General features: G+C 40.0%; 1 protein-coding gene across 1 annotated transcript in view; it reads left to right on the forward strand.

The window, feature by feature from the left end:
- The first annotated feature begins 668 nt into the window (after nucleotides 1-668).
- The window catches only part of LY75 (lymphocyte antigen 75), a 48,138-nt gene continuing 24,503 nt past the window's right edge, over nucleotides 669-24,303 (forward strand). The window contains exons 1-17 of the mRNA XM_076342787.1: nucleotides 669-773; nucleotides 3,087-3,461; nucleotides 4,460-4,633; nucleotides 4,912-5,076; nucleotides 5,685-5,795; nucleotides 7,527-7,667; nucleotides 9,443-9,631; nucleotides 10,272-10,429; nucleotides 11,367-11,477; nucleotides 12,722-12,810; nucleotides 13,166-13,338; nucleotides 13,513-13,709; nucleotides 15,124-15,266; nucleotides 21,071-21,149; nucleotides 21,718-21,789; nucleotides 23,166-23,289; nucleotides 24,174-24,209. Coding sequence (XP_076198902.1) covers nucleotides 689-773; nucleotides 3,087-3,461; nucleotides 4,460-4,633; nucleotides 4,912-5,076; nucleotides 5,685-5,795; nucleotides 7,527-7,667; nucleotides 9,443-9,631; nucleotides 10,272-10,429; nucleotides 11,367-11,477; nucleotides 12,722-12,810; nucleotides 13,166-13,338; nucleotides 13,513-13,709; nucleotides 15,124-15,266; nucleotides 21,071-21,149; nucleotides 21,718-21,789; nucleotides 23,166-23,289; nucleotides 24,174-24,209 — 2,422 coding nt within the window. The 5' untranslated portion in view covers nucleotides 669-688. The remainder of the gene's footprint in view (nucleotides 774-3,086; nucleotides 3,462-4,459; nucleotides 4,634-4,911; nucleotides 5,077-5,684; nucleotides 5,796-7,526; nucleotides 7,668-9,442; nucleotides 9,632-10,271; nucleotides 10,430-11,366; nucleotides 11,478-12,721; nucleotides 12,811-13,165; nucleotides 13,339-13,512; nucleotides 13,710-15,123; nucleotides 15,267-21,070; nucleotides 21,150-21,717; nucleotides 21,790-23,165; nucleotides 23,290-24,173; nucleotides 24,210-24,303) is intronic.

The raw sequence follows: 24,303 nt of genomic DNA on the forward strand, positions 1-24,303 counted from the left end.
GCCAGAGCGGGATGAGGATCACAGGGTAACATTTAAAGATATATTATTGGATCCATTTTTAGGTATTTTATTTCAGTGTCTGCTATTATTTATTATTTTTGGTTTATATTCTCTTCACTTTTTGCCTTTTCTTCACTTTTAGCACTTATGCTTTCCCGTTCTTTCCCAACTGAACTTCTAAAACCTTTTTTTTTCAGTTTTAACTTTAATTACCTTGTGATAATTAGGTCTGCTTTTCTATTTTTTCTTCATTTTTCCTCGGGTTTTCCTCATTTTTTTCCTCCTTCCTTTTTTTCCTTCACTTTTCCTCTTTTTTTTTTCCCCTCTCCTCCTTTTCCCTTCATTTCCCCCACGTTTTCCTCATCTTTACTCTTACGTTTTCACTTGCGACTCCCTTTTCCCGTGTTTCACTCCCCTCAGTCGTAACCTCGCCCCCGCCGGGGCAGCCGGGGCCGGCCCTTCCTCGCCGCCTCGACCCTTCACACCCGGCCGCCGCCCAGGCCCGGCCCCGCCCCACACCTCGCCGCAAACCCGGGGCGGCTCTTCTCCTGACAACAAGTGACGCTCCCCGGGGCGGGCCAATCCCGCCGGCCGCTCGCCGTCCCGGCCAGCCGGCGGCGGGCGCGACGCTCCGGCAGAGCGAGCCCGGCAGCGCGCCCGCTCCGCGCAGTCTGCGCGCCGCGGGAGGATGGGGCGGGCGGCGGGGCTCTGCCTGGCCGCCTGCGGCCTCGCCTGGCTCCTCGTCTGCTGCGCGGCCCGCCGGGACCCCTCAGGTAGGCCGGGCGCCCACCTTGCGAGGGGGGAGGCGCTGCGCGGGTGCGCTGCGGCGCAAGGGGCGCGGAAGGCCCTTGGAAGGCCCTTTTCCGCCCCGGCGGGCGCCTGAGGGGGAAGGCGACGCGGTGGCGGGCCTTCCGCCCCGACGGTTCCCGGCACCCCCGGGCGTTGCGCTAGGTGGCAAAGTCCGACTGCGCGGAAACAACGTGGGAAACTTACGAGGAGGAGCGAAAAAGGAAGGAAAAAAACCCCAAGCCTCCCTCCCGGACCGTGCGCTTCGCCTGGGGCGTCGCGAAACCAGCCGCTGCCCCGCCGCCCCCGGGTGCCACGTTCCCGGTGCCCGCGGTGCCGGGGGCCGCCCCCGAGCCGGGGCAGCGCCGGGCCGGCGGCGCGGAGCCGTGGGAGGGAGGCGGGCCTTTGGCCTGTTACCTCGAGAGGAGAAAGAACCCGGACTCAGGCAGTCCCCTGCAGCGTCAAGCCGTCGTTTTTATTTGCTGCTTTATGCGCGGAGAGAGAGAGGAAGGAGGCTTACCCTGTCTTTCAGAAAGCAGGTGGAAAAGTTTCACGCTGAGCAAATTTCTTGCTAGCCAAAGCCGCTAGCTTGGGGAGAGCTGCTGGGGAACAAGTTGAGCTCTTTGCTAAATGGTTGCACCTCACGTATTTTTATCTCCTTTGACAGTAACAGGCTTGGGTTTGTAGCTAAAGATGTCAGGTAAAACTTCATGGCCAGAGTGTTGAACTGGTGTAATTGAGCACCGGTATTAATAAATCGCTGCACAGAGAGATTTGGTGAGACAACATCAGCAGTTTTTCTGGGGAAATTTTAAAAAGTGGTTTTCTTCTTGATGTCAGAACGAGGGTTGTGTGGGAAGACGTGAAAGAAGAATGAGGAAAGGGAAGATCTGAGAAGAGGCCGAGAACATGTTACAAGAAATGGAAAAGAAGAAAGTCTGGAGGGGAGAATAAAAAGCAAAAAGCAGCTATAGTGCTGAAAAAGCACAGGGTAAAAAGATAGCACAAAAGCAGGTTTGGTTGTTAAAATGTCTTATTTAGTTTTAATAGGATGAAAGAGACGGTTGGTTACAATGTGCTATTTAGAAAAAGTCACTCCAGTAGGTGGCTGACTTAGAGATTCTTCTTTACAGTTTGACCAGCTCAGTACTGTTTAGATACTATTTGGCACTTACACAGTGGAAAATTCGCCAGTATACTGGGAAGTAGTGGTAAAATTCACTGCATAACATCACTGAATATTTTCCCTGCTGTTCAGCCAAACCTATTATTAAGTCATATTAAAAAAACGCAGTAGGAATGTGATTGACAGTGCATTACTATTAAATACAAAACACTACTCAGCAGATTCCTTATTTAAACAGCAGAGTAATAGCCTTGTGGGTCTGGGACAGGCAAGGTCCATTTCAGCCTGGTTAGTGAAAGTTTTATACTGTGGGGCCATCTTTATTGTTGCATAGAAATAGTTCTAGGGCATTTTTTTCTTGGTTAACTTAAACCTACTGCCACTTGTCAGAGGTGTTCTTATACTGGCAGAGGCGTCAGCTTGTATCAGTAGGGTGATTCATATCTTTTAAAAATTGTATACTATGCTTTATCAACTTTTTTTTTCTTTTTAATGACAAGCTACGTCACAGCTGAAAATGAAACTAGGGTTCCTCTATAATTTTAAAAACGATACTCTTAATCTTTGTGTGGCATCTTTGGTGGGATATTCATTCTAAAACTCTCTCCCAAAAGCAGTGCCAGTTATTTTAGTAATACTGCAGTTGCACCCACAAACTGGTTCATGTATGAGCCTATCATGCTGTGTATTATATATGATACACAGTTTAAAAAAAAAAAAAAAGTGCTTACTAAGTGAAGATTATTATTAATTACATTTTATGGTACCTGCTGTGTGTAACTGCATTTGCAGATAGGCATGAAGACAAGATGCTTTACCCAGTAAGCTTGCAAATTAATCAGGGGTTGATCCAGTCAGTATGTGTTAAAATTAAAAGAAGAATTCTCATCGATAGGATTGGACTTAGAAAACAGCCTCATTTTATCTCCCCTCATTTTATAATGACTTTGAAAGAGACGTTTTCTTTTCCCCAGAAGTAAAGAATACTCACTAAAGAGCAGGAAAATGTACTTAACATGGCTTGTACGAAAGAGAGAGTCTAATGTACAAACAGCAGTTGCTGTACTTTTCTGGTAGCATGTCTCAGAATGTGATTACACTTTTAAAAAGGAACTTCCTATGAAAGTGATACTGAATCACACCCATATGTGGACATTTGTTTGTTCTTATACAGGCAATGATGCTTTTACCATTCGCCATGACACACTGAACAAGTGCATACAAGTTAAAAACTCACGGATAGTGATAGATGACTGCAAGGAGACAAGTGAAGCTTTATGGAAATGGGTATCCCAGAATCGCCTCTTTCATTTGGGGTCCAAGCAGTGCCTGGGACTTGATATATTCACCAAATCACTGTCTCGCCTGAAAATGGTTGATTGTAACTCAGAACTAATGCTGTGGTGGCGATGTGCTGATGCTTCCATCCTTGGTGCATCTCAGTACAAAGTGACTACCAAGAGTACCTATGTAACTGCAAGCATAAATGCAACAGACCAGTGGAGAAGCAACAGCTCGTCTGATGATATATGTCGGTATCCTTACCATGGTAAGTTTGCACAGGGGTTTGGAGGACTTTTTTTTTTTTTTTTTTTTTGTTAAGGGCATGTTGCTGTATGTCTATGCCAATAAATTCTTAAAATTAATCATATGAAAAGACTGATCAGTAAAGCAAGAGAATGTTTTGCTGTAGAGAGATACTAATATTCAAGTGTGAAACTTCAACTGTTTGTAATAAAAAATAAATATGCGCAACTGCAGAAGTTGTGTGATTGAGTGGCTTTCTTAGCATGTTTAAATTCCTCCCCCCATATTAGTGAGAGCCTATTTAATAAAGAAATATCAACCACCTTCTATCAGAACAGACACTGTCCTCTTCATAGTGATGGGAATTTTGCTGTTAGCTCAAATAAGAGCAGGACTTGATATTTTCTTTGCTGGCAGGCTGGACAATCAAATTCAGTGCATGCTGCTAGCTCGCAGCCTGTTGGACTGTCAGGAACCATCCATTTGCTTTGGTCTGGTAGTCTCTCCACTTGCCATGGAAGACAGTCTCATCTGAAATCTCATGCTTGCTGGAAGAATTGGTGAAAACTTCCTTTACCATATTTAAAATCAGGATTTTCTTTGTATTTGGATTGTTCAAAGTGGGCAGTCCGAAGAGCCCAGTAGGCTCCACTTTGAAATGTTTTCCCTCTCTTGTGTATGTTGATTCCTAGAGCCTTGTTCTGTAGTACTCTGTGCAAACCACCTGGATTTCAACAGGACAATGTATTTATCCCTAACTTACCAGGAAGGGGGAAACAAGCTTCTGCTGTGTTATGCCCTACTCAGAAGAAAAAGTACAGAAAAATGTTTGTTTCACTTCTTTCAGTTCTGGCATTGCTGTATAGTATCCGTAACAACAAAATACGGTGTTTTAAGACCGCAAGTGCAATTTGTGTGGTTTTAAGTTAACTATGTCTATACAAGCAGTAACATTGATTTGCTGTCCTTTCCTCCCCTAGACAACTTGTATCTACTTCTTTATTATTTTTATTCCTGCAGAGGTTTATACCAAAGATGGGAACTCCTATGGAAAACCCTGTGAGTTCCCCTTTCTGTATAATAAGACGTGGCATCATGACTGCATTCAGGATGAAATGCATACGGGTGGGAAATGGTGCGCCACATCTGAAGATTATGCTCACGATGGAAAATGGGGAATCTGCTTACAACCAGGCACGTTGAGTTTCTAAATAGATGTCCTAAAAGTGTTTTGTCACTTCATGTGTGTACGGCTCCACCTTGGCGTAGCACCATTGCTGTTAAGCTGGGTAAAAGCAGGTCCCTTTTCTATTGCAGTGTTGACAGGATGATCAGCACACGCTTACTCTGTAGTATATGTGATTACCAATATAAAAATCGATAGACCTTCAGTATTCTAATTTTTCTTCTGAAACTTTCATGATGTTTCAGTATAGTTGTTGTTACAAGAACCTTCTGCTTCCTTTAAACAGAGGATGGTTGTCATGATATCTGGGAACATGATCCAGGGTCTGAAAGTTGCTACCAGTTTAATACACAGTCTGCTCTTTCTTGGAAGGAAGCTTATATTTCATGTAAAAGGCAAGGGGGAGATCTGCTTAGCATCCAAGATGCATCTGAATTAAGTTACATACAAGGTAGGTGTAATTATTCACATACGAATATCAGGAAATGTTGACAAATTAACATAAAGTGAAGACAACATTTTAGTTTCTGTCTTAAAATTATGGGTTAAAACTTGATTGTACTTAAAATGCGTTGGTGCTGTCATTTGTGTAGCAAAAATAAGTTGCTAATCTCACTTCAGAGTTTGTTGTTTGTTTTTTTTTTTTAATTTATCTGTGTGATTTCATTGTAGTGGTTAGCTGTTGTTCATATTTATAATGAGGAATGTCCCCAAAATCTCAAGTATGGGCCAGAGTGGCAGTTGGTGTTTCAGTAGCATGTTACCCACTTGTTGTTATGAAATCATCCTCACCGATATTCAGCTTTGGCCTGGAGGAATTATCCGTGTGCCTTTGGGAATACAAAACCAAAGGACAAACATCTGAAGCCATTGGGAGGGAAGACTTGTGTGGGTGAATTTCTCCTCAGTTCAAGAAAGGTTGCATGTCCGATTATAGTAGTAATCTTTCTTTCCTCAAATGCGTGCCCTTTCAGATCACACTTTTAATTTAAAGGAGACCAATAAAGGATGAACATTTTATACTAATTGTTTTCTTAAAAATAATAAATTTATCTCCAGCTAAGGATGACATCGCTGAGATCTTTTGGATTGGCTTAAATCAACTGGACGTTTCTGGAGGTTGGCAGTGGTCAGATCACAAGCCTTTGAATTTTCTCAACTGGCATCCAGGTAATGTTGTTTCTGGTGTTACTAACAGTATAACAGTTATTAACAAAACTAGTATTTTGCTTGGCTGCTTTTTTTTTTTTTTTAACCCTTCTCCATCAGACTTCATCAAAACAATCATTGTTGTTCCATTTCTGTTAAAAGTTGGGAAGCATCTTTTTCTCCTAGCCAGTGAATCTTTCTGCACTCATTCTATATTTATGGATGATTAGGTTAATAAATCTCTAAAACGGTAAAACTTAAATAGTATCTTTGAGGTCCATTTTAGTAAAGAATCTACAGCTTCCCTAGCTGCTAAATTTCTCCTCCGACTGACAGAATGGCATTGACTTCCCTCAGATATTACAATTATTGATGTATGTGCAAAAACTGATGTTACTTAGAAGCCTAACTTGTGTTTTTAAACTTCAAGGTTGCTTAAATTTGTTTCGAGGTGAAGATGAAAGAAGTATAAAACCTTTGAAAAACCTTTTTTAATTACTCCCAAGTTCCTAGTAGAATTGGTGAGAGTCTTGTTTGTTTGGAATTTTCATTATGTATTTGTAATATTCTCACAAATATGCCATGGATGTGTATATATGAGAATCCTGGAGGAGTAACAATCAGGAATACTGAAGCTAATATTGTTTTGTCATTCAAGCTGAATTTGACCTTTGTAAAGTGAATTCTCTTTTTCCTTCAGTTTCTAGAATAGTGCTGCAACGTGAATTCTTCTTTGAAAGAAATTTCTGTGATGTTTTCCAAATGTGGTCTTTCTTTTGGAAAGGTTAAGGACTTTTCTGCTGCTTGTACTACTGGCTGCACCTTCTTCTGGAGCTATGATGACACTGTAGGACTGTAATGCAGAGCCAGAGACTAGACTATCCCCAGTTACAGTGGCATAATTAATCTGCAGTCATGGCAGACATACTAATGTCTACCCCTCTTGAGAAAAATGTCTACCCCTCTTGTGAAAAATACCGGTATCTAACAGGAATTTTGCTAGCTGCAAGTTGTACCCATTACTTCTTGTCCTCTCACTATACACGTCTGAAAAGAACCTGGCTCTGTCTCTGCTGTACTCTCCCATGAAGAACTAAGATCCACCCTGAGCCTTTTCTATGTGAGACTGAACAAACCTAGGGCAGGGTGAGCTGTGCCGCTCTTTGTAGGACACAGCTTGGGTTTGCATTGGGGCTCAAGGAAAGAGAAAGCCAAAAAGTACCATTGGAAGGGGGCTCCAAGGGAAGCCGGGAACTGCAAAAAAGAGTTCTCCTCTGTGATATTTTTAATTTGTGGCCTTGTCTCAGGTTTCTGTTAAGGTAAGGGTTATGGTTAGTGTTGAGAGAAAGAGTGCAGAGCTGTGTTTGGAGTGGGGCTGGAAAGGGGTTGCCAAAGGAAACTGAGGGCTGCGAAAAGGGTTCTCCCCTGAGATATTTCTAGTCTGGGAAAGTGCTCAGCCAAGGGTTTTTTGTATTGTAAATAGAACATTCCTCCTGGTTCTATGATTAAACATTGGAAAAGAAGTCCGGATTCCTTGATTCTGTAACTTTCTCTCTTACAAAAAACTTTCTGTGGGACCTGTGGTAGGACAGGTGCCTTCATTCTAAAGCAAGTGATGTTCTTTAAATATAAGGTGCTGTACTATGCAAAGTATATTATTCTTATATTGAAAAGCAGTAGAAAAAAGAAGCAGTCGCTACCTTACTGTTTGATAACTTGTGATCTTCTTTTCTTATTTGTTCCTGTCTATAGATATGCAGAGTTTGTCCCCGCTGGATGGGACTAGCTGTGTGGTGATGAATGCTGCCTCAGGTCAGTGGCAGAGTTACCACTGTGGGACTCCACTTCCATATATTTGCAAGAAGTCACTCAATGAAGTTTCAAGCCTCCCAGGTAGGACAACTTGCATTTTTATATTTGTATGTTAATATGAGCGTAATGTTCACTTACAGAGTCTTTTCTTTTTCCCTTCCCAAGCCTTCTTAGTTGTCTCTGCCAAAACACTTTCACAACAGCTTTGGGTTTTTTAGCAGAGCAGAAGCAAACCCTGTATATTCAGTGTCAAGATGATGCATCACAAACAGCTTTCATTTTTTGCAGCTTTCTCATTCACACGTAAAGCATTTCCCAGCACAGTCCTGCCCTTTTCATCATGTTTTCCTCTATGGCTTGTGCCTTCTTTCATGTGCTACTGAAAGTCTGGGACTGGCAGTTGCACCTCAAACCTTTCCATCTCTGCTTTAAGCCCATTTCTCTCACTCTTGGTGTGTATTGACATAAAATGGGACCTACCTGGGGTTTGGGTCAAACTCTGTTGAATTCAAATAGAAGTAGTTAAATGACCTTACTATCCTTTGAAACCAGGCCCAGCACTGGAAATCAGAGTGCAAGAGTTGGTAGCTTGCCCAGTGTATAATCTTTACTGGATCCATAACAGCTCTTACAAGAGAAAAGTAAATAATACAGTAGGAAAACCAGAACAGTTTAAAGCTTTATTCTCTCCTCTCTACACACACATACGGTTCTTCAGTTGTTACAGTGTCCAGCTGTGACGTATAACTTCTTCCATGCTTTTGGCCATTTACCTACACCTGGGTGTCCAACCCTTCCTGTATCCATGGCCTGTTCTTCCATGCGTGCTTTGGCCTTACCTAGTTTCCAGGGCTCATGCTAGCAGGGCTCTCATGGGAAAACTTTTACTGGAAGAGGATTGTCCTTGGATGAGGGGGGCGACTAGGGGATAAGAGGGATGAAGCAGTGTCCTGGAGGTGGAAAGTGTCATGGAGTGTCACTGGCTAAGACACGTTCTCTCTGGCTCCCCCGGGGGAGGTGTGTGTCTTTGAGGAAAAAAAATTAGTAAGTAGTTTAAATTTAACTAAACTGGTTCAAATTTTTAAACGATCCCTTGAAAACTAGTTGTCAGTTAACCATCCTTATTTGTTCTCTGGCTCCTCAGCAGGGTATGCAGAGTTGTTACCAGTGTTTATACAGCGTTTTATTAATTAAAAACCAAAATTCTTGCGATTTGGAGTATTTTATAGTGTATTTTGAACCAGAAAGGCTATTAGTATATACCTTTTTCAGCATGCATTAAAAACAGTTTGAATTCTTGAATATCTTAGTTTTCAGAAGAAAAAATATTTAAAACTAAGCATTTGTTTCATTGTGAGCTGTTCAAAATTGGTCTTATGTGTGGTGCTGTATATAGATAATAATGCCCTATGAAAGTGCAAACCCCTGCCAGAACAAAACAAGCAACTTTTTGTTGAAGCTGCTGTCCGGCAATGAAGTAACTTGTTTTGCCTTTAATTGCTTTTGAAATCTTGCTTACTGTTACTTTTGAACCTTTCGCTTACAGTAAGACCAGCTTAGTGTAATGCATTCCAGCTTTTTACTTTCATTCCCACTAACTTCTTTCTCCTTCTGCCTACCTCATGGCCCCAGAATATTACTAATCCCCATAATGCTGCTCAGTCAGGTCTATTTGCTTGACTAAATTGTGACTGTTTCTTAAAATATTAGCCCTGAAGAGATGTGCACGCATTCTGATCACCGCTTTCCGGCTGTTTTCAAGGTGCTGCCGGATTTAAAACACGAAGAAAATGCCAACCCGTTGCACTAGCCAATGTAGAACAAAAGCCTCTAATTCCGTTTCTCTTCACTATTAGAACCTTGGAGACACTTGGATACTCGCTGTGATTTGGGCTGGCTTCCCCACAATGGTTTTTGCTACATGCTGATAAAAAATGAGGCACCTTGGAGTATGGCAGATGAGTTGTGCAAAGCAAATAAGAGTAACCTCATCAGCATACAGTCATTAGCAGATGTTGAACTGGTTGTTACAAAGCTTCATGATGGTGAGTTGAGATACTTATAAATGTCAAGCACCAAGTGCTGCGCACCATAAGTTACAAACTACTTTCCATGTTCTAGCATGTGATTGTCCTAACCTCTGGCTATTAAATGAAGGTGCTAATGCTGAGCTTGTACCCAGGCTAGTGCTGAGTGTTGCTGTTCAGGTCCAGTCCCCTCTGTATTAGCTCTTGTTTTGGTTTGATCTATGTTATTTATTTATTTTTTATTGGGCTAACCTACTTCTAGTTGCCTAATACCTGTGTTTAATTTTCTCATTCAAAGAGAATCGTAGATAGTTGGGCCAATATTTGACTACTGGGTCACTGAACTAATAAATGTTATCTGTACTCTGTGGTCTTATGTTTTTGTATGCACTCTAAAAATTAAATTTGGTTGAGCTTTTTTTGCTTGAGTGTTTGTTATTTCTGGGTTTTTTTTCCCATTTGTTACCTTCTCTGTGAAACTTATTCACATTCATGAATACTTGTCTCAAATCCCCTTTCTCACTGTAAGAAAAAAAATTGTGGCATTTATACTGTGCAGTATAGTGATAAAAAACTAATTTTGCTGATTTCACATTCCTTTCCAATTAGTTTGAATATTATTTTGTAACTACGGTGTTGCCCTAATTTTAAATTACAGATGCTAAAGAAGAAATGTGGATTGGTCTCAGGAATGAAGATGTACCAACCTTGTTCAAATGGTCAGATCGCTCAGCTGTGGTTTTTACATATTGGGATCAGAATGAACCAAAAGTTCCTTTTAACAGCACTCCTAACTGTGTGTCATATTCAGGCGAGGTAGGAATACAGTGTTGGGGGTTTTTTTTTTAGTTTTTTTCCATCATAGTAGAGGCAACACTGATGATGTGAAAGTCAAGGGGAGGATAAAGCAGATAACTGATTTTATTTCTGGAATAATCTTTAAAATACAGATAACTATTTTTCTACAAGCAAATTTCTTAAAATTATTTAGCCGACACCTGGTAGCCATGTACTGCAAAGAATGGAAGAAATTGCTCGCAGCTCTGAGACTGCTTCTGCTGTTCGTCAGCCAGTTGTCCTTGTCACTCTGCATTTTGGGTTACCGTATTCTTGCGTGTCTGTGGCAGAGAGCTAGGAAGGAGGTGGGCCGAACTATTGAAAGAAAAAGCTGGGTTCAGTCATCTCCAGGACCCGTTTGGGGGACCCCATCTGAGGATGGGTAGTGAGATACCTTGGGAAGAGGAGAGGAGAGGACAGACACTGGGGGGATACAGTACTGAAGAAGCAAGGGGTGGGTGGGGGAAGGAGGTCACAAAGATGAGTGGAGAGGGAAGCACGCTGTATTCCATCTCCCGGATTCAGTAGAAAACTGGGGCAAACATCTGCCTGCTGTGCTGTCAGGCTGGCAGTGGAGCTCATGCGCTCAGCTCCTCTGAGCTGCCTCCTCCCTGCCTCTGCAGAAAGCTGTGCACACTCCCTGCACCCATTCCCTCCCTGATCCGAGAGAGTTGGCACCACCCTGGCCTTTTCTTCCCTTTTCAGATATGATCCAGAATCCTCCCATTGCCACACTTGTCAGCTTTCTCTCTCCCTTCCAAACATGCACCTATGCATATAATCTAGGGCATCCTGCCCCCAATATTTTTGCTAGAGGCATTTTGGCTTTCCCCCTTATGAAAACTCAGCCCCTGCACTATGGAAATTAAAAGATTTTAGAATTTTAAATACTTTTTTTTTCCTTTCCTTCTCACAGTTGGGACAATGGAGAGTTAAATCCTGTAAAGAAAAACTAAAATATGTGTGCAAGAAAAAAGGAGAGATTTTGAATGAAACAAAATCAGATAAAAGTTGTTTATTGGAAGAGGTAATGGGAAGTCTGTATTTCTTTTACTTTCACTTGGTTCAGAAACCTGCATAAAATTACTTATTTCCTCTACTTTCTGTTTCCTTCTTGCCCATACAATAAATTCTATGGAACATTTTAGCTGAAAAAGGACATTTATGTAGCATGAGCCAAACTTCAGATTCTCCTAAGCATGCTCTAGATGTATTACCACTCTGTTTATTGATGAAAGTATTATGAGCTTGGACCTAAGAGATGTTGTGTTTTATTTATTTGTTTGAAAAAAAAAAAAAAAGTTGCTTTTACTAGATATGTTATTGCTAATGCCATTTGTTCTGTCATTTTTGCTTTAAGTATGTTTTAAAATTTAGGATAAGCACTTTGCAACATAAAGATATGCAGAGGTTGATAAATGAGATTAGGTTTCTGATACGCTTCACTTGGCTCTCATTTTTGTTCTTTGACTTGAGTAAAGGTGGGGGGTGTTTTGGTTTTTTTGGTTTTTTTTTTTTTTATAGTATAACATGTTACAGCATAAATAAGGCTTGAAAAGAAGTCTTTTCTGTTTTGAACAATCTTGGGATGGTATTACTAGCTACTTCAGAGTTCTTTGGTTCATTTTTGTGTGGCATGTTGCCTGCAACAGGAAATGTTTACCCCTTATCTTTCTTTCTGCACAACCTCGGGGTATTTTTACTCTGTTTCTTCAGAGACTGCCAGCATGTAGAAGTTATAGCTTTCTGTGCTGTTCAGACATCAGTGGCATTGGTAGGCTAGCAAAGAGGTAACACATTAATGTTCCTTGAAATTTCAGTGTAAATATAGAGAAAAAGATTTGAATAATAGAGAAATTCTGTAAGTTCATACATTTTCAGTGTAAAATATTTTTTTCAGAAGTAAAGAAACACTAGTAATGCCCTCTTATTATTCCTCTGTTTGAATCCTGGCGTTGGTGGAACAGCATGAAAACTCCTATTGTTTTGAACAGGACTAGGCTGTTGCCCTTGTGTTTCTCTCTCTAAATGCACACAGCAGTCGAGCTAAAACAGTGGTGTATTTTAGTCCCGTGGTTGCATTATTTCTTAGAACTGTGAATCTGAGAGCTGATGATACTGGACCTTCTTTGTGATGCACTGAATTTCTTTCTTGTATATGCTGTGCCGGCTTGTGGGCACCAACCAATATTAGCAATGATTTATTTTCTCCTGTAGATAATGCTTAAATTAGGCTGTTATGTATAAACGTGTTTTTCGTTCTCTAACCAGGGTTGGGAGAGACACGGAAACTACTGTTACAAGATTTATAAAACAGAAGTTTCATTTGGAGCACAGTGCAATCTTACAGTGATGAACAGGTAAAACACATCTCTGTAATTTACAGGCATGTTTTACAGTATGATTCTGGAGATGTAGTCAGAGATTAAAACCTCTGTATGCTAATTAGTGGTTTATAAAGAGAAAATAGAGATAGAATTGCTTTTGCAGAGAACTAGCAAACTGTGTTTTCCATGGTGTGACAATGGTAAACCTACAGTGTAAAACCTTCTTGGAAGTATGTGAATTCCCAGCCTGCTGACCCCATGTTGAATATGGGACTGCCTGGACAACCACTTCAACTAACTCATATAATAATATTCCTGGTTTTCAAATTGGCTCAATAGTTTCAGGTATCTTTCAAATACTGACTCAAATTAATCTGTGAATTTTCAGATTTGAGCAAGAATTTATAAACAGTCTAATTAGAAAACACACCAAAGTTGAAGAAAAATACTTTTGGACCGGTTTGCAGGATATTAGCCAATCGGGAATATATTCCTGGGGTACAGCAGATGGGGAGAAAACTGAAGCTGTGACATACACTAACTGGAATTCCTTGCAACCAGGTACATTTAACAATTAAAAAAAATGTAAAAATACTATCGTTTACACTGAGCAAGCATTGGATTACCATGTTACAGAACTCCAAGGATGAAATAAAACAGTCATTCAGAAATCTATGGATTTTTTTGAAAACCAGCCAATAGTTTTAAATATGTCTTTGGTGGCTTAAATCTTAGCGTTTTCAGGAGGATGTGTGGCCATGTCCAGTGGAAAGTCTGTTGGAAAGTGGGAAACTAAGGACTGTAAAACCACTAAAGCGTTTTCTGTCTGCAAAAAATATATCGGGCTGCCCAAGGAGCCAGAAGTGCTCCCAAAGCCAACTGATCCCTGTCCCCCTGGGTGGCACAATGGATCCGGCCTTGCCTGCTACAAGGTAAAATGTTATTCCTATTAGATGTTAATTGTTCGTTACTGTCTTGCAGCAAGTGTGTGATTAGCCATTTTGTGGCTTACAGCTGCTCTGAAGGGTATTTCAAAGATGGTTTCCACTGGGAGGAGGAATTCATGTTGATTCAGGTTGACTGGCTCCAGATGTTCTCATGCATCATCCTCTGCCGATTCCTGAAAGATGCAGTGTGCCTCTCCTTGCTCTTTCTGTGGCCAGCTCTGCACATCAGAGCCGAGTGGGGCGACAGCATTCACCCGTGCTGCCATCTCAGGAGCCTGGTGCTGACAGAGGGTGCCGTGTCTGCATCCTAGCCTGCCCGCCATCATCTGGCACGCAGAGACACCTGAATAAGGAAGGAAAGTGCTTTGCATCGCCTCCTTCTGTCCCTTTCCTTTCTATACTCTAAGGATGTAGATAGGAGAGGTGGGATTTTCTCTGGTTTGAATATGGATATCAAACTTTATCAAAAAAGTGCAGTCTCAGTTGTATTTTACTGTTTTTGAAGTAAATAGTGGAAGTAAGCAGCCATGCTGTTAGCTGGAATGGCTTGAACAAGTTTGTATTTAGAAATGCAGGTTTTTCCCCTCCTATTAACAATCAAACCAAGTTAAAACAGAGGCTGTTTATTGGATTGTTTATTCATTATTTCTGGACTCAGTGTCTGCAATGAACTGTGTCTTGTAAACAGCTCACGTAGCAAAGTGGGGAAACCCAGCTTGAACAACAAGGCTGTGGGCCAGGGTCCCGAAGGGATGGGTCTAGCTGATGTGCAGCTTAGCTGTCCCATAGCTGATGGGATGTGACAGCTGGCCCTGGCAGTTTCTTCAAAACTCTTGTTGACCAAGTGCAGCATGTCTGTGCAGAGCGATCCAGCCGATGGGAATTGGCTTGGACTGAAGTCAAGGGGATCAAGTGGACATGTTAGCTGAGGTGTATGAGCCAATTGTGCAACTTTGATACATGCAGGTAGCAAAGGGTGTGCCGAAGAACTTTCTTCACCTGCAGCAACCAAACGGGCCTGGTTTCAGTGAAAATTGGTCTTTGCAGTTCACCATAAATTGGAAGGAACAACATCCCTTAAAACCTATAATCTGGCTTGCAGTTTTGGAGTGAGTTGGGTGTTGTTTTGTAAAATCTTTCTGGTAGAGAAAAACAGAGAAAGCCTGCCATATGGAATACATTGCATTTGAAACAAATTTTGTCAGCGAAACTTCAGAGTCTGGCTGTTGTCAATCAAACTGAAAAAAATAAAATAATTGTTAAGAAGTCAAGCTCTCTCCCTGTGGAAATACCAATTATTCATTCCTACCTAGGGTGGCCATATTTGAGTAGTACAGGAGTGTTTTAAAAATGCTGTTACTTGTGTAATTTTCTACTCTGATGTTTGGCTCTTGTGAAGTTCTTCCACAGTGAAAGAGTGCTGCGAACCAGGACCTGGGAAGAGGCAGAAAGATTCTGTGAAGCGCTCGGAGGCCATCTGCCTAGTTTTAGTCACTCAGAAGAAATCAAGGCACTTCATTCTATCCTGAGAAAAATAATCAGGTAACAAACTGGCCGTGGGCTAAAATTTTGATTTCAGTCGCATTCTGCACTAGATCGCAAATGCTGCTGCTGACCCCAAATGGCAAGTATGAGATAGTGTACGATGCCTGTGTTTCCCACAGCAAAAACAGCTAGATATGGCATTTGAACTGCTGGTCATGTCACTGCTTTCCTGGAAAATGTCAACCGAGTACAGCTTGGGCAAATGTTTCACATTGCCAGAGGGAACGCAGGAAAAGAGAGATTCGCTTTGAGCGTCTTCCATTACATGAATTTAAGTCTGTGTTGTTATAAGTGTTTCCTTCTTTATGTTGAATTTTGGCACAACTGGGTGATAGTTGTTCCTGTTCTTTACTGATACATTCTTTAGAGATGAGTCATTATTTCAGTTTTTCCGATAGGCCTCATCTTTATTCATGGAATGCTTCCTGACTAAACTGGGTGCTGTGTTTTGAAAACGTGAATAATGTAGTGTCCAGCAATCTGGTTGGCACAGATCCCATTTGGCATAACTGCAATAACACTATATGGGCATTAGATGGGTGTGTTGAGTTTTCTGGTATCAACAAATTAAATGCTACATAATTTATGAGTCTAAGGCTCTATTTTTAATCAAAGGAACTGTCACTGCAAAGCTTTATTAGGCATTGGTGTGATGTCAGATCCTTGTGTAATATGTTTTTTTTGATTGGCAGCCTGTTTTTTCAGAACTTTTGCCAGCTTAAACTCAAATGCTGCCAGTTATATGATCTAAATTTTTTCATCAACAAACTAAATTGGGATTATTTCAGAAGCTGCCAACGTACAACACTGTGATTAAATTTTAAAACTTGATGACTGAAGAGATGCCTTCTTGAAAACCCAGTGAACTTTTTTAGAAGTGCACAAATCATGAAAATTACTCAATGTTTATGTTAATAAGAGACAAAAACAAACTTCTATGCTCTATATATAGATGGTTTAGCTTGTATAAAAGCCACTTGTGACCCCTTTGCTAAAGTGACTAAAGTCCCTGAAATAAAAACTAGTGCACAAATTATTTTTAGCTATAGATCTTATTATACTGTTTTGCAATTACAGATTTTGTTTTAGTGTACCTAATCTGCTATGAAACATGAATAGAGAAGTAACTTATTTTATTTTCCTACAAATACTTGGAACTACTTTTCAGCTTGCAGACTGTCTGAGGTATTAATTATAGTTAATGGCCATTTTTTGTTAGGAGTTTAAAGGTGGAGACTTTTCCTGTCTTTCCAGAAAGTCAGCTGACACATGATGCTACTGCCGTTCCCTTATTTCAGAAAACTCGAACTTAGCCTGGAAGAAGGAAGGTCCCAGTACTTCAGTATTATTCTACCAGAACTTAAATAAGGGGCAACATATTGAGCCCAGTATAAATTGACTTTGCAGTCAACGTTGCAGTAACTGCATGCGTCAGATATAACCCAAAACACAACATTTTCATCTGGGTTAACCCCTTTTCAAGCATTGCAGAACTTTCTGAACAGAAATACTACATATTTGATATTGCCCGAAGTCTTTTAAATAATGTTTGTTTGTTTAGATAACATAATGAAGTGTTTAAGTTAGTTACGCTTTTAAATTACTCAGAGGTGGTGATTATATAAAGTATTTTGGAGATCAGGCGTGGAGGGTGGCTTGTCTGAAAATAAACTAATTTGAGAAAGGAGAGAAGAAACCAAGTGAATTATTTCACCAAGAACAAATAATTTAGGTAACTGGGAGAAATCATCCTAAGATAATGTTAGATGTGATCAGCTGCCGGAGTGCACTGGCATGCAGTTTGTCTGTGTTCCCTGCATTTACTCAGTGCAAACTCTGACCTAAACTATTCATTCAGTGCACTCATTTCAGCTTGGGGAAGGAGCCACACCTTGGCTTTTTTGGTTTTGGTTTTTTTTCCCCTTGCACAGTTCTCCGGTGACTCATTGAGAACTGTTTGTTTTGAAACGTTAGCAAAAGTCAGTTTGGTTCACCAGGAAAAGGGCAGCTTGCCTAGTCCATTCTGTTCTTTACTCGGATTCCACCTTAGAGGCAAATAAGAGCTAGAATTGCTCCAGTCAAGTTGGGCAATTGCCATTGGAAAGGAAAATAAAATTTGCCTGCCAACCTTCCCCTGCCTGAAAGAAATAGGAGATAACCTCTTTTCACTTTGAGGGACATGATACAGGTAGAACAGATCCGGTTCAGTTACTTTCCATCCTTTTAGGATTGTTTTTGTGAGCATTCTGCAGCTTATAGCTGGCAGTGATGCTGGACACAAGGAGAGTAACGGCTTGGATTGGTTGGAAATAACATTTCAGTGAGGACACCTTACTGGAAAGAAGTCAGTTGCCTTTTATATGCACAGCTCTGCTGCTGTAATTGTTCTGAATCTAGAAAGCCTCACTAACACTTGAGCTTGCAAGAAAAAAATGATCTTATTCTCAACACACTGGTCAAAACAGCAGTAAAGCCAAGATGCAAGTTGTAGTAATTGCATTAATACAGCTTCTCTTCTGCTAAAGAGTAGGTGATTAGCAGGATGGGGATTCAGCTAGTAGCAGTAGTCTGTTACAGAGGGAAGAGCAGGGGGTCAAATGGGCTTCATATATACTTTTAGGCCAGCCCTGCCTAAAATTAAATGGTGCCTTAAATGGCACCATTAGGGAGTTGGCCCAGATGTACACGTGTTTCCTCTTATCAAGAGCTAGGTTGAACTACAAGCCACAGTAGCTTCACTTAAGCTCTTAATCTTGTGTTGGAGCTAACATAAAGGACAGAAAAAATCCTTTTTCTATTTCAGCAGTTAGAATATGATGGCAGAAAAATTACCGGTTTATATTGCCTTCACATTGATCTAAACTGTATTTATCCACTCCTGCACAACATTGAATTGTATGAAGTTTTAGTTCTGTGTGAGAGAAAAGCCACTGGTATTCTGCAGGGATTACTGGAGATCTAGGGTCTTTCATTGTTAATCAGTGGAGTCTGTTGTAAAGCACAAACTGCACCTAGTTTTTAGGTTAAAACTCAGGAGAATCTAGGTTTTAGAGGTGGTTCCAGGAACGTAGAATTCCTGTAGAATGCCAGAGAATACTCTGGCACTGGTAAATCCATTTTGATACCAGTCCATAGGATGAATTTTAAATGCTTTGCAATGAGGAGACAGATACCTAAAGTGCAAGCAAATTCCTTGCTGCAAACTTAGTTGCAATAGAGAGTCTTAATTTATATTTGTCTTAAATAGTTGGCGGAATTATTTTCTGTGATGAGGTGATAGTGTAATTTCAGAGGGCTATCAAAAGGCTTTACATAAGCTTGAAAGTGCCATCAAGGATAGTGTAGCAGTTACTGAATTACTCATGGTCATGTCTGAACAGTTCCAAAAGAAGCAAAAAATACACACTAATGTGTAAGTGCCCAGTCAGCTGGAAAACGTTGTTTGCAGGACAGTAATTGTAAATTGGGAGATAAGCTGGAGAAATTCTTGACCTGGCACACTTTTTAATTTTTTTTAAAATTTATTTATTACATAAAAGCCAAATACAAGTTGAAAGACTTTGAAAAATTGCTCTAGTTCCTCAGGTAATTACTGCAGATCCTTTTGAAATGAGTGTCTCAAACTTTCTTTTTAGTAGATATTCCTCTGTGATGATCAATTGCTCAAACTGCACTAAGCCTGTAGGTGATGATTAGGAGAGGAGGGTTAAGCAATGTCTGATTCATAATTGGAAAGAACAATCACAGAAAAATAAAATCCTAAAGGCAAATTGCCAAAAGGCACTTAGCTGCTTGACAGCTGTGAATATTTGGCTCACAGTTTTCCCTCTGGAGTGATAAGGGGCATTTAGGCTCTTTAAAGGCTCCTTAGCGATATCATTAAAAGACTAGAGAAGATTCGGTATGATAAGATCACACTAGTGTGATCACACTATCACACCAATGTCAGAAAATTAATGCTGGAGTTGAGAAAAAACCAAAAATGAGATTTGTTGGTGGCCGATGCTTTTCTTCCTAATGGGAACCCTACCAAATAAAATGTTACTGCCCTTCTTGGATTTCATGTACTTAGCCCACATACTCTGGGCTAAGGTATTGTTTGTTGGTGCTGCACTGTCAGCCATTTCAGGTTCAATTTAGCATCTTTATGGTGATATGTGCGGAAAGGTAGTGGCACAGTCTTACCAAAGACTTTCTTAACATTGCCCCGTGATTTCATAACATTGCTTATGCAGGTAGGCCTGGGTCTGAGTCCATCCCTCCATGTAATAAAGTAATTTTCATAAACTTTCCAAGTTCTGTCTTAAAATCACTTTAAGTTTGTCAGCACTACTTTTTTGGGAGCCTTTTCCAAGCTCTGACCTCTGCTGGTCAGACATCTCTTTCCAATTTGGAGCCTGAATTTATTTTTGAGTTGTGGTTCCTTCAGACACAATGTCCTTTTTGCTCAAATAGCCCCTCTTCTTGGGGGTTTAGTCTCCTAATAGATTGTAAAGAATAATTATATCCTTTCCCTCTCTTTCTTTGTCAAGGCTAGACAAGAAAATCCTTAATTCTTGTTAATAACCTAAACTCTCATTTCCTCCAATATCCTATATTCCTTCTCTGTATTTGGTACAACACAAATTTATGGAACAGTACTCCTGATACAGTTTTACAAGAGCCCTGTACTGTGGCATCAATACTTTACTAGCGCTGTCAGACCACCTTGATGCGAGTGCCTTTTCCACAGCTCTATTGCAGTAGGGTTTCACGTAGCCTGTGATTTCATAGAAACCAAAACTCATGGTCTTTCTCCCCTCTGCTGCTTCCAGCCGATACCATCATTCAGAAAAGTGTCTGTTGCCTTTCTTGGACAGGGTAGTGGATTGGAGTGAATTATCATAAACTTCAGTACCTAGCACAAAATTGATACTTTGAGAAGTAGTGGTTGCAGTACAAAACTAACCTTGCAGCTTGACTAGCACATACTTCATTTTGTTATAGTATCTTTAGATTCATAAGCAATAGTAAAGAGTATGGAAAAGGCTGTTACTGCAGATTTAAGCATTTCCATTGTAAACCCTTTTTTGGGGCAACTCTGTATCTTGGAGCATAGCTGAAATTTTGAATTTAAGCATCCCCTGCTTATGAAAAATGAAGAAGTAAAATCTAGAAAAAAATACAGTTCTGACTGTAATACTGTAAAACAGAGTAAAATTTATATTGCCATTCTTTTATGCAAGCATTGGAGTCAGTGGTGTTATGTGCTCATTTATGTCTATGCCTCTTTTATGAAGGTGCATAATTGAAATATGTGCCCATGCTTGGTTTGTTTATATCACTGACAAACCTAAGGGAAATATGAAGCCAGTTATTCTGTATGAGTAGAAGTTTTCATGTGGTTTCAGGAAGAGTATATTTGAGCTGATGGTGTAGAGAGAGACAACCTGAGATGGACAAGAGAAAAAGCAGCAAGCCAAATAAACACTGTGTGTGTGATACTGGAAGAAACATGTAGAAAAGAGACCTTCATATCAAGTGACAACTGGTGAAGTGGTGATGCAGCGAACAAAGGAATTACCTGATTTAGTTAGTTTTCCCTGTGGTCAGGGAAAGACAACCTACGGATCTTCTTCAAGAAAAGTGCAGAAGAGGTCCTAGCCCTTATGCCCATTTTCTCTTTGAACTGCTACAACTTGCAGCAGTAAACCTTTGGGTTTGCTGCTTGATCCTAAGTAATGTCATGACATAGGTCAGTCTTTCTATTAAATGAGCTGAACCATATACTTGGCTTAAGATTTTATCTTGTTTATTTACAGCAATGACAGATGGGTATGGATTGGAATGAATAAGAGTCCAGATTCTTTGGGAACCTGGCAATGGAGTGATGATAAACCCGTAAGTTAACTTTTAATCAGGAAACGTCATGTCCTGATTTGTTTCAGCTTGGACTGGATTGAAAGTAAATCGATGAATATTTTAATTAAAATATGACAGATCCTTCAACAGATGAATAATTCAGAAGAAGACTGTGCACTTAAGAGCTGCCATCCAGGCAGATTTCCAATTAAAAACATACCTTTAATAAGGTTAACCTGATTTCTGTCCCTATTGCATTAAAATATTTTAGCAGAAATACAGTAGTAAACATCTAAGAGCTGGTGGAGAGAACAAGATGTCTTCATGCCACAGCAGAGGGGAGGGTTTATCAGTTCATCTCCTTGATATGTCAGACTTCTCCAAAAATACCTTCATCACTGTAATTGATTTATTTGCCTGAAATTGTGAGGTTTTTCCCTCTCCCCCCTCCAATAAGAGGTACGCAGACTCAAAACTGATCCAGTAACTGCCATTTAACACATATTTTAATAGTGATAAATGTAATGGGATCCCAGGTTTGAATGGTTATCTCTGGGGATTACCATAGCAAAAATAGTTGTAAAGTAATGATTCTTTCATCCTGTAGGTAACTAGTGTTGTTATGCCACATGATTATCTGGAAGATGAATATGATACAAGAGACTGTGCTGCATTAAAGGTTAGTTTCAAGGTTTTTAATAACAGCATGCATATTTTTACATGGAAGTACTTGGAAAAAATACTTTTGCCAGCCATATATTGAATGTAGGTTGACTGCTGAGGTGTTTTCTTTGCATAGTGAAAAAGTTGCTAGTGTTCCCTTTATCAGTCTACGCCTATTAATTTTCCTTTATTCAAGCAGTTTTTTATGAACCAAGCACTGTGCTAATGATAACCTTTCATAAGACTTCTTTTGAACTACAGAATATTTTAGTAACAATGCTATTCTCTATTGCATAATGCCATACTGTGTATCTCTTGTATATTACACATAACACTTAAGGTGGAGTCTAAAACAAAAAAACAAACAGAGCCCTACCAGTAAGTTTTACTGAACTGCAAATTAAGAAAATGGTTGAAACCTGAAGTAGGGGAATGCAGTAGCCAGGATAGAGTGTGTGTTTGTGTTTATTGTGTGTGTTTACTTGTGAAATAGACTGTAAGTTCTGTGTCAGTTTCTAATTCAAAATGTCATGCCTCTGCTTAATTCCTAATTATGTTCTTCATTGCTTCATTTAGTCTTGATGGCATGGGTTTTAAAATGGCCTTTAACTTTCCTGAAGTATCACCTGACTTCTTATAGGATCATTCCAATACCATCCCTTCTTTTAACCTAATTAGACCCACCTCTGCTTTCAGGATTTACTGAAGGAAAGGATAGTTGCATCCCTTTGCTTCTGTTCACAGCCATTTCCCCTCATTCTGTTCTCCTGTGTTCATGACCCCAGGCTGAGAAGCTGTCAGCATTAATCTACTAAAAATTCTAGACAAGAGGAGAGCAGTTTGAAGGGGACACTGTGACTATAGTAACCTCCCTCCCCTACCTGCTAGGTATAGACATTTTCTTTCACTAAACGGTAAAATATTCTCCTTATTGGAGAGATCAGCAAGAGTGAAGTCAGATTTTAAGCTTGATTGTAAGAAATAATCTTAAATAGGAAAGATTATTTCTGTGCCAGTTCAGGTGGTTGCTTCTTTTGAGCAGAAATGAGAATCATTTCAGGGCAACAAGTTGCAACAGATAATTCAATAATAAGCATGGATGAGATCCTGTGCGCTACAAAAAAGCAAAGAAACAAAATTGCAAGAAGAGACTTTTGTATGTCGACTGACCTTAAGCCCTTTACCTAATTGTTTCACAAACATGGCTAGCATGAAGAGTTATAGTTGAAGAGTTACAGTTGTATCTGCTCATTTTTTGCAAAATAAGTTGTGGGACTAAAACCACAGTAAAATATACTGACTTTGCCAAAGTACCTTTTTAATACAGTTTCATTTCACATTTCAGAGGCCTATGCCATAATAACTCAGTTCTCTGTTTCTACTTTTATACAGACCTCTCAGTTTTCACGGAGATCATTTTGGAGATTTTATTTCCATGAAGGCAGAGACCTGGAATTTTACTTCAAGCCTTTTGATTGTGAAGCTAAACTTGAATGGGTCTGCCAGATAACAAAAGGTAAACTGCAGTTACATCCATTTATTCCTATAAAAGAGTTTATTATTTATTACAACTGAGTTGTCATTATTGCCCAATAACAGAAACTTTGCAAACAATATTTTATCATTTCCTTTCTGAACTGTTAAGAGGTCAGTACGTGAGATGTCTCGCCTATGTCACATACAAACAGACGTGCACTTAGAATATTCAAAGATATATCAGAAAATGACCATGAGGAGGATGCAGTATCTCTGCTCCCATATTCTTTCTTGTCCCATGAAGTGAGAAGTGGCTTTTTATTAGGTGAGGTGATATAAGCCATCGAGTTGCAGCATTTGTGGACTTTACTTAATCTTTCTTAGTGATATTTGTAACTAAATGACCACAGATGTCTTGGGTGTACAGTTTGCTTCAACCTTAGGTGAATGAGCCTTCTTCTGGTAAAACTGGTGTACTAGCTCCTCGCTGTAGTGAGACAGAGGAGTGGGAATACAAAAGAATGGTGTGGCATATCTGCACAGATCCAGGTTTTTCCATGCAGTATGAAAAGTGCTGTAAATCCAGTAGACTTTTACGTTTTGGTTGTTATTTAAAAGGCATTTTGGGGATGAAACTTGTTTTGTTGTGGGGAGATACAGGTAGATATACTACTTTGATGCCTGTATTCTGCCTGGGAGAAAAAAAAGCCACAGTTGTTTAAGACTGGGGTATGCAAAACTCCCATTAGTTTTCCATCAGCTTATTTTAAACTATTAAACCTGTGTATGATTTCCTTCTCCTTTTATTTTTTCCATCATGCATACTGAGAAGCATGAGTACAATACATCACTCCCATTATTGGTGACCACAGTCCTGTTAGAAGGTGAACTTGAACTGACTAGTCCTTTTTTTCCTCTGGACAGGTAGCACTCCAAAGACACCTGAGTGGTACATACCAGGTAAATGGACTTTTTGCATATTCTTCCGCTATGTGTATATAGTTGTTAATACTCTTTATCTTTTATTAGTTTTGTCATATTACTACTGTAATAC

Source organism: Aptenodytes patagonicus, chromosome 6 (assembly GCF_965638725.1).
Source record: "Aptenodytes patagonicus chromosome 6, bAptPat1.pri.cur, whole genome shotgun sequence".
Lineage (NCBI taxonomy): Eukaryota > Metazoa > Chordata > Aves > Sphenisciformes > Spheniscidae > Aptenodytes > Aptenodytes patagonicus.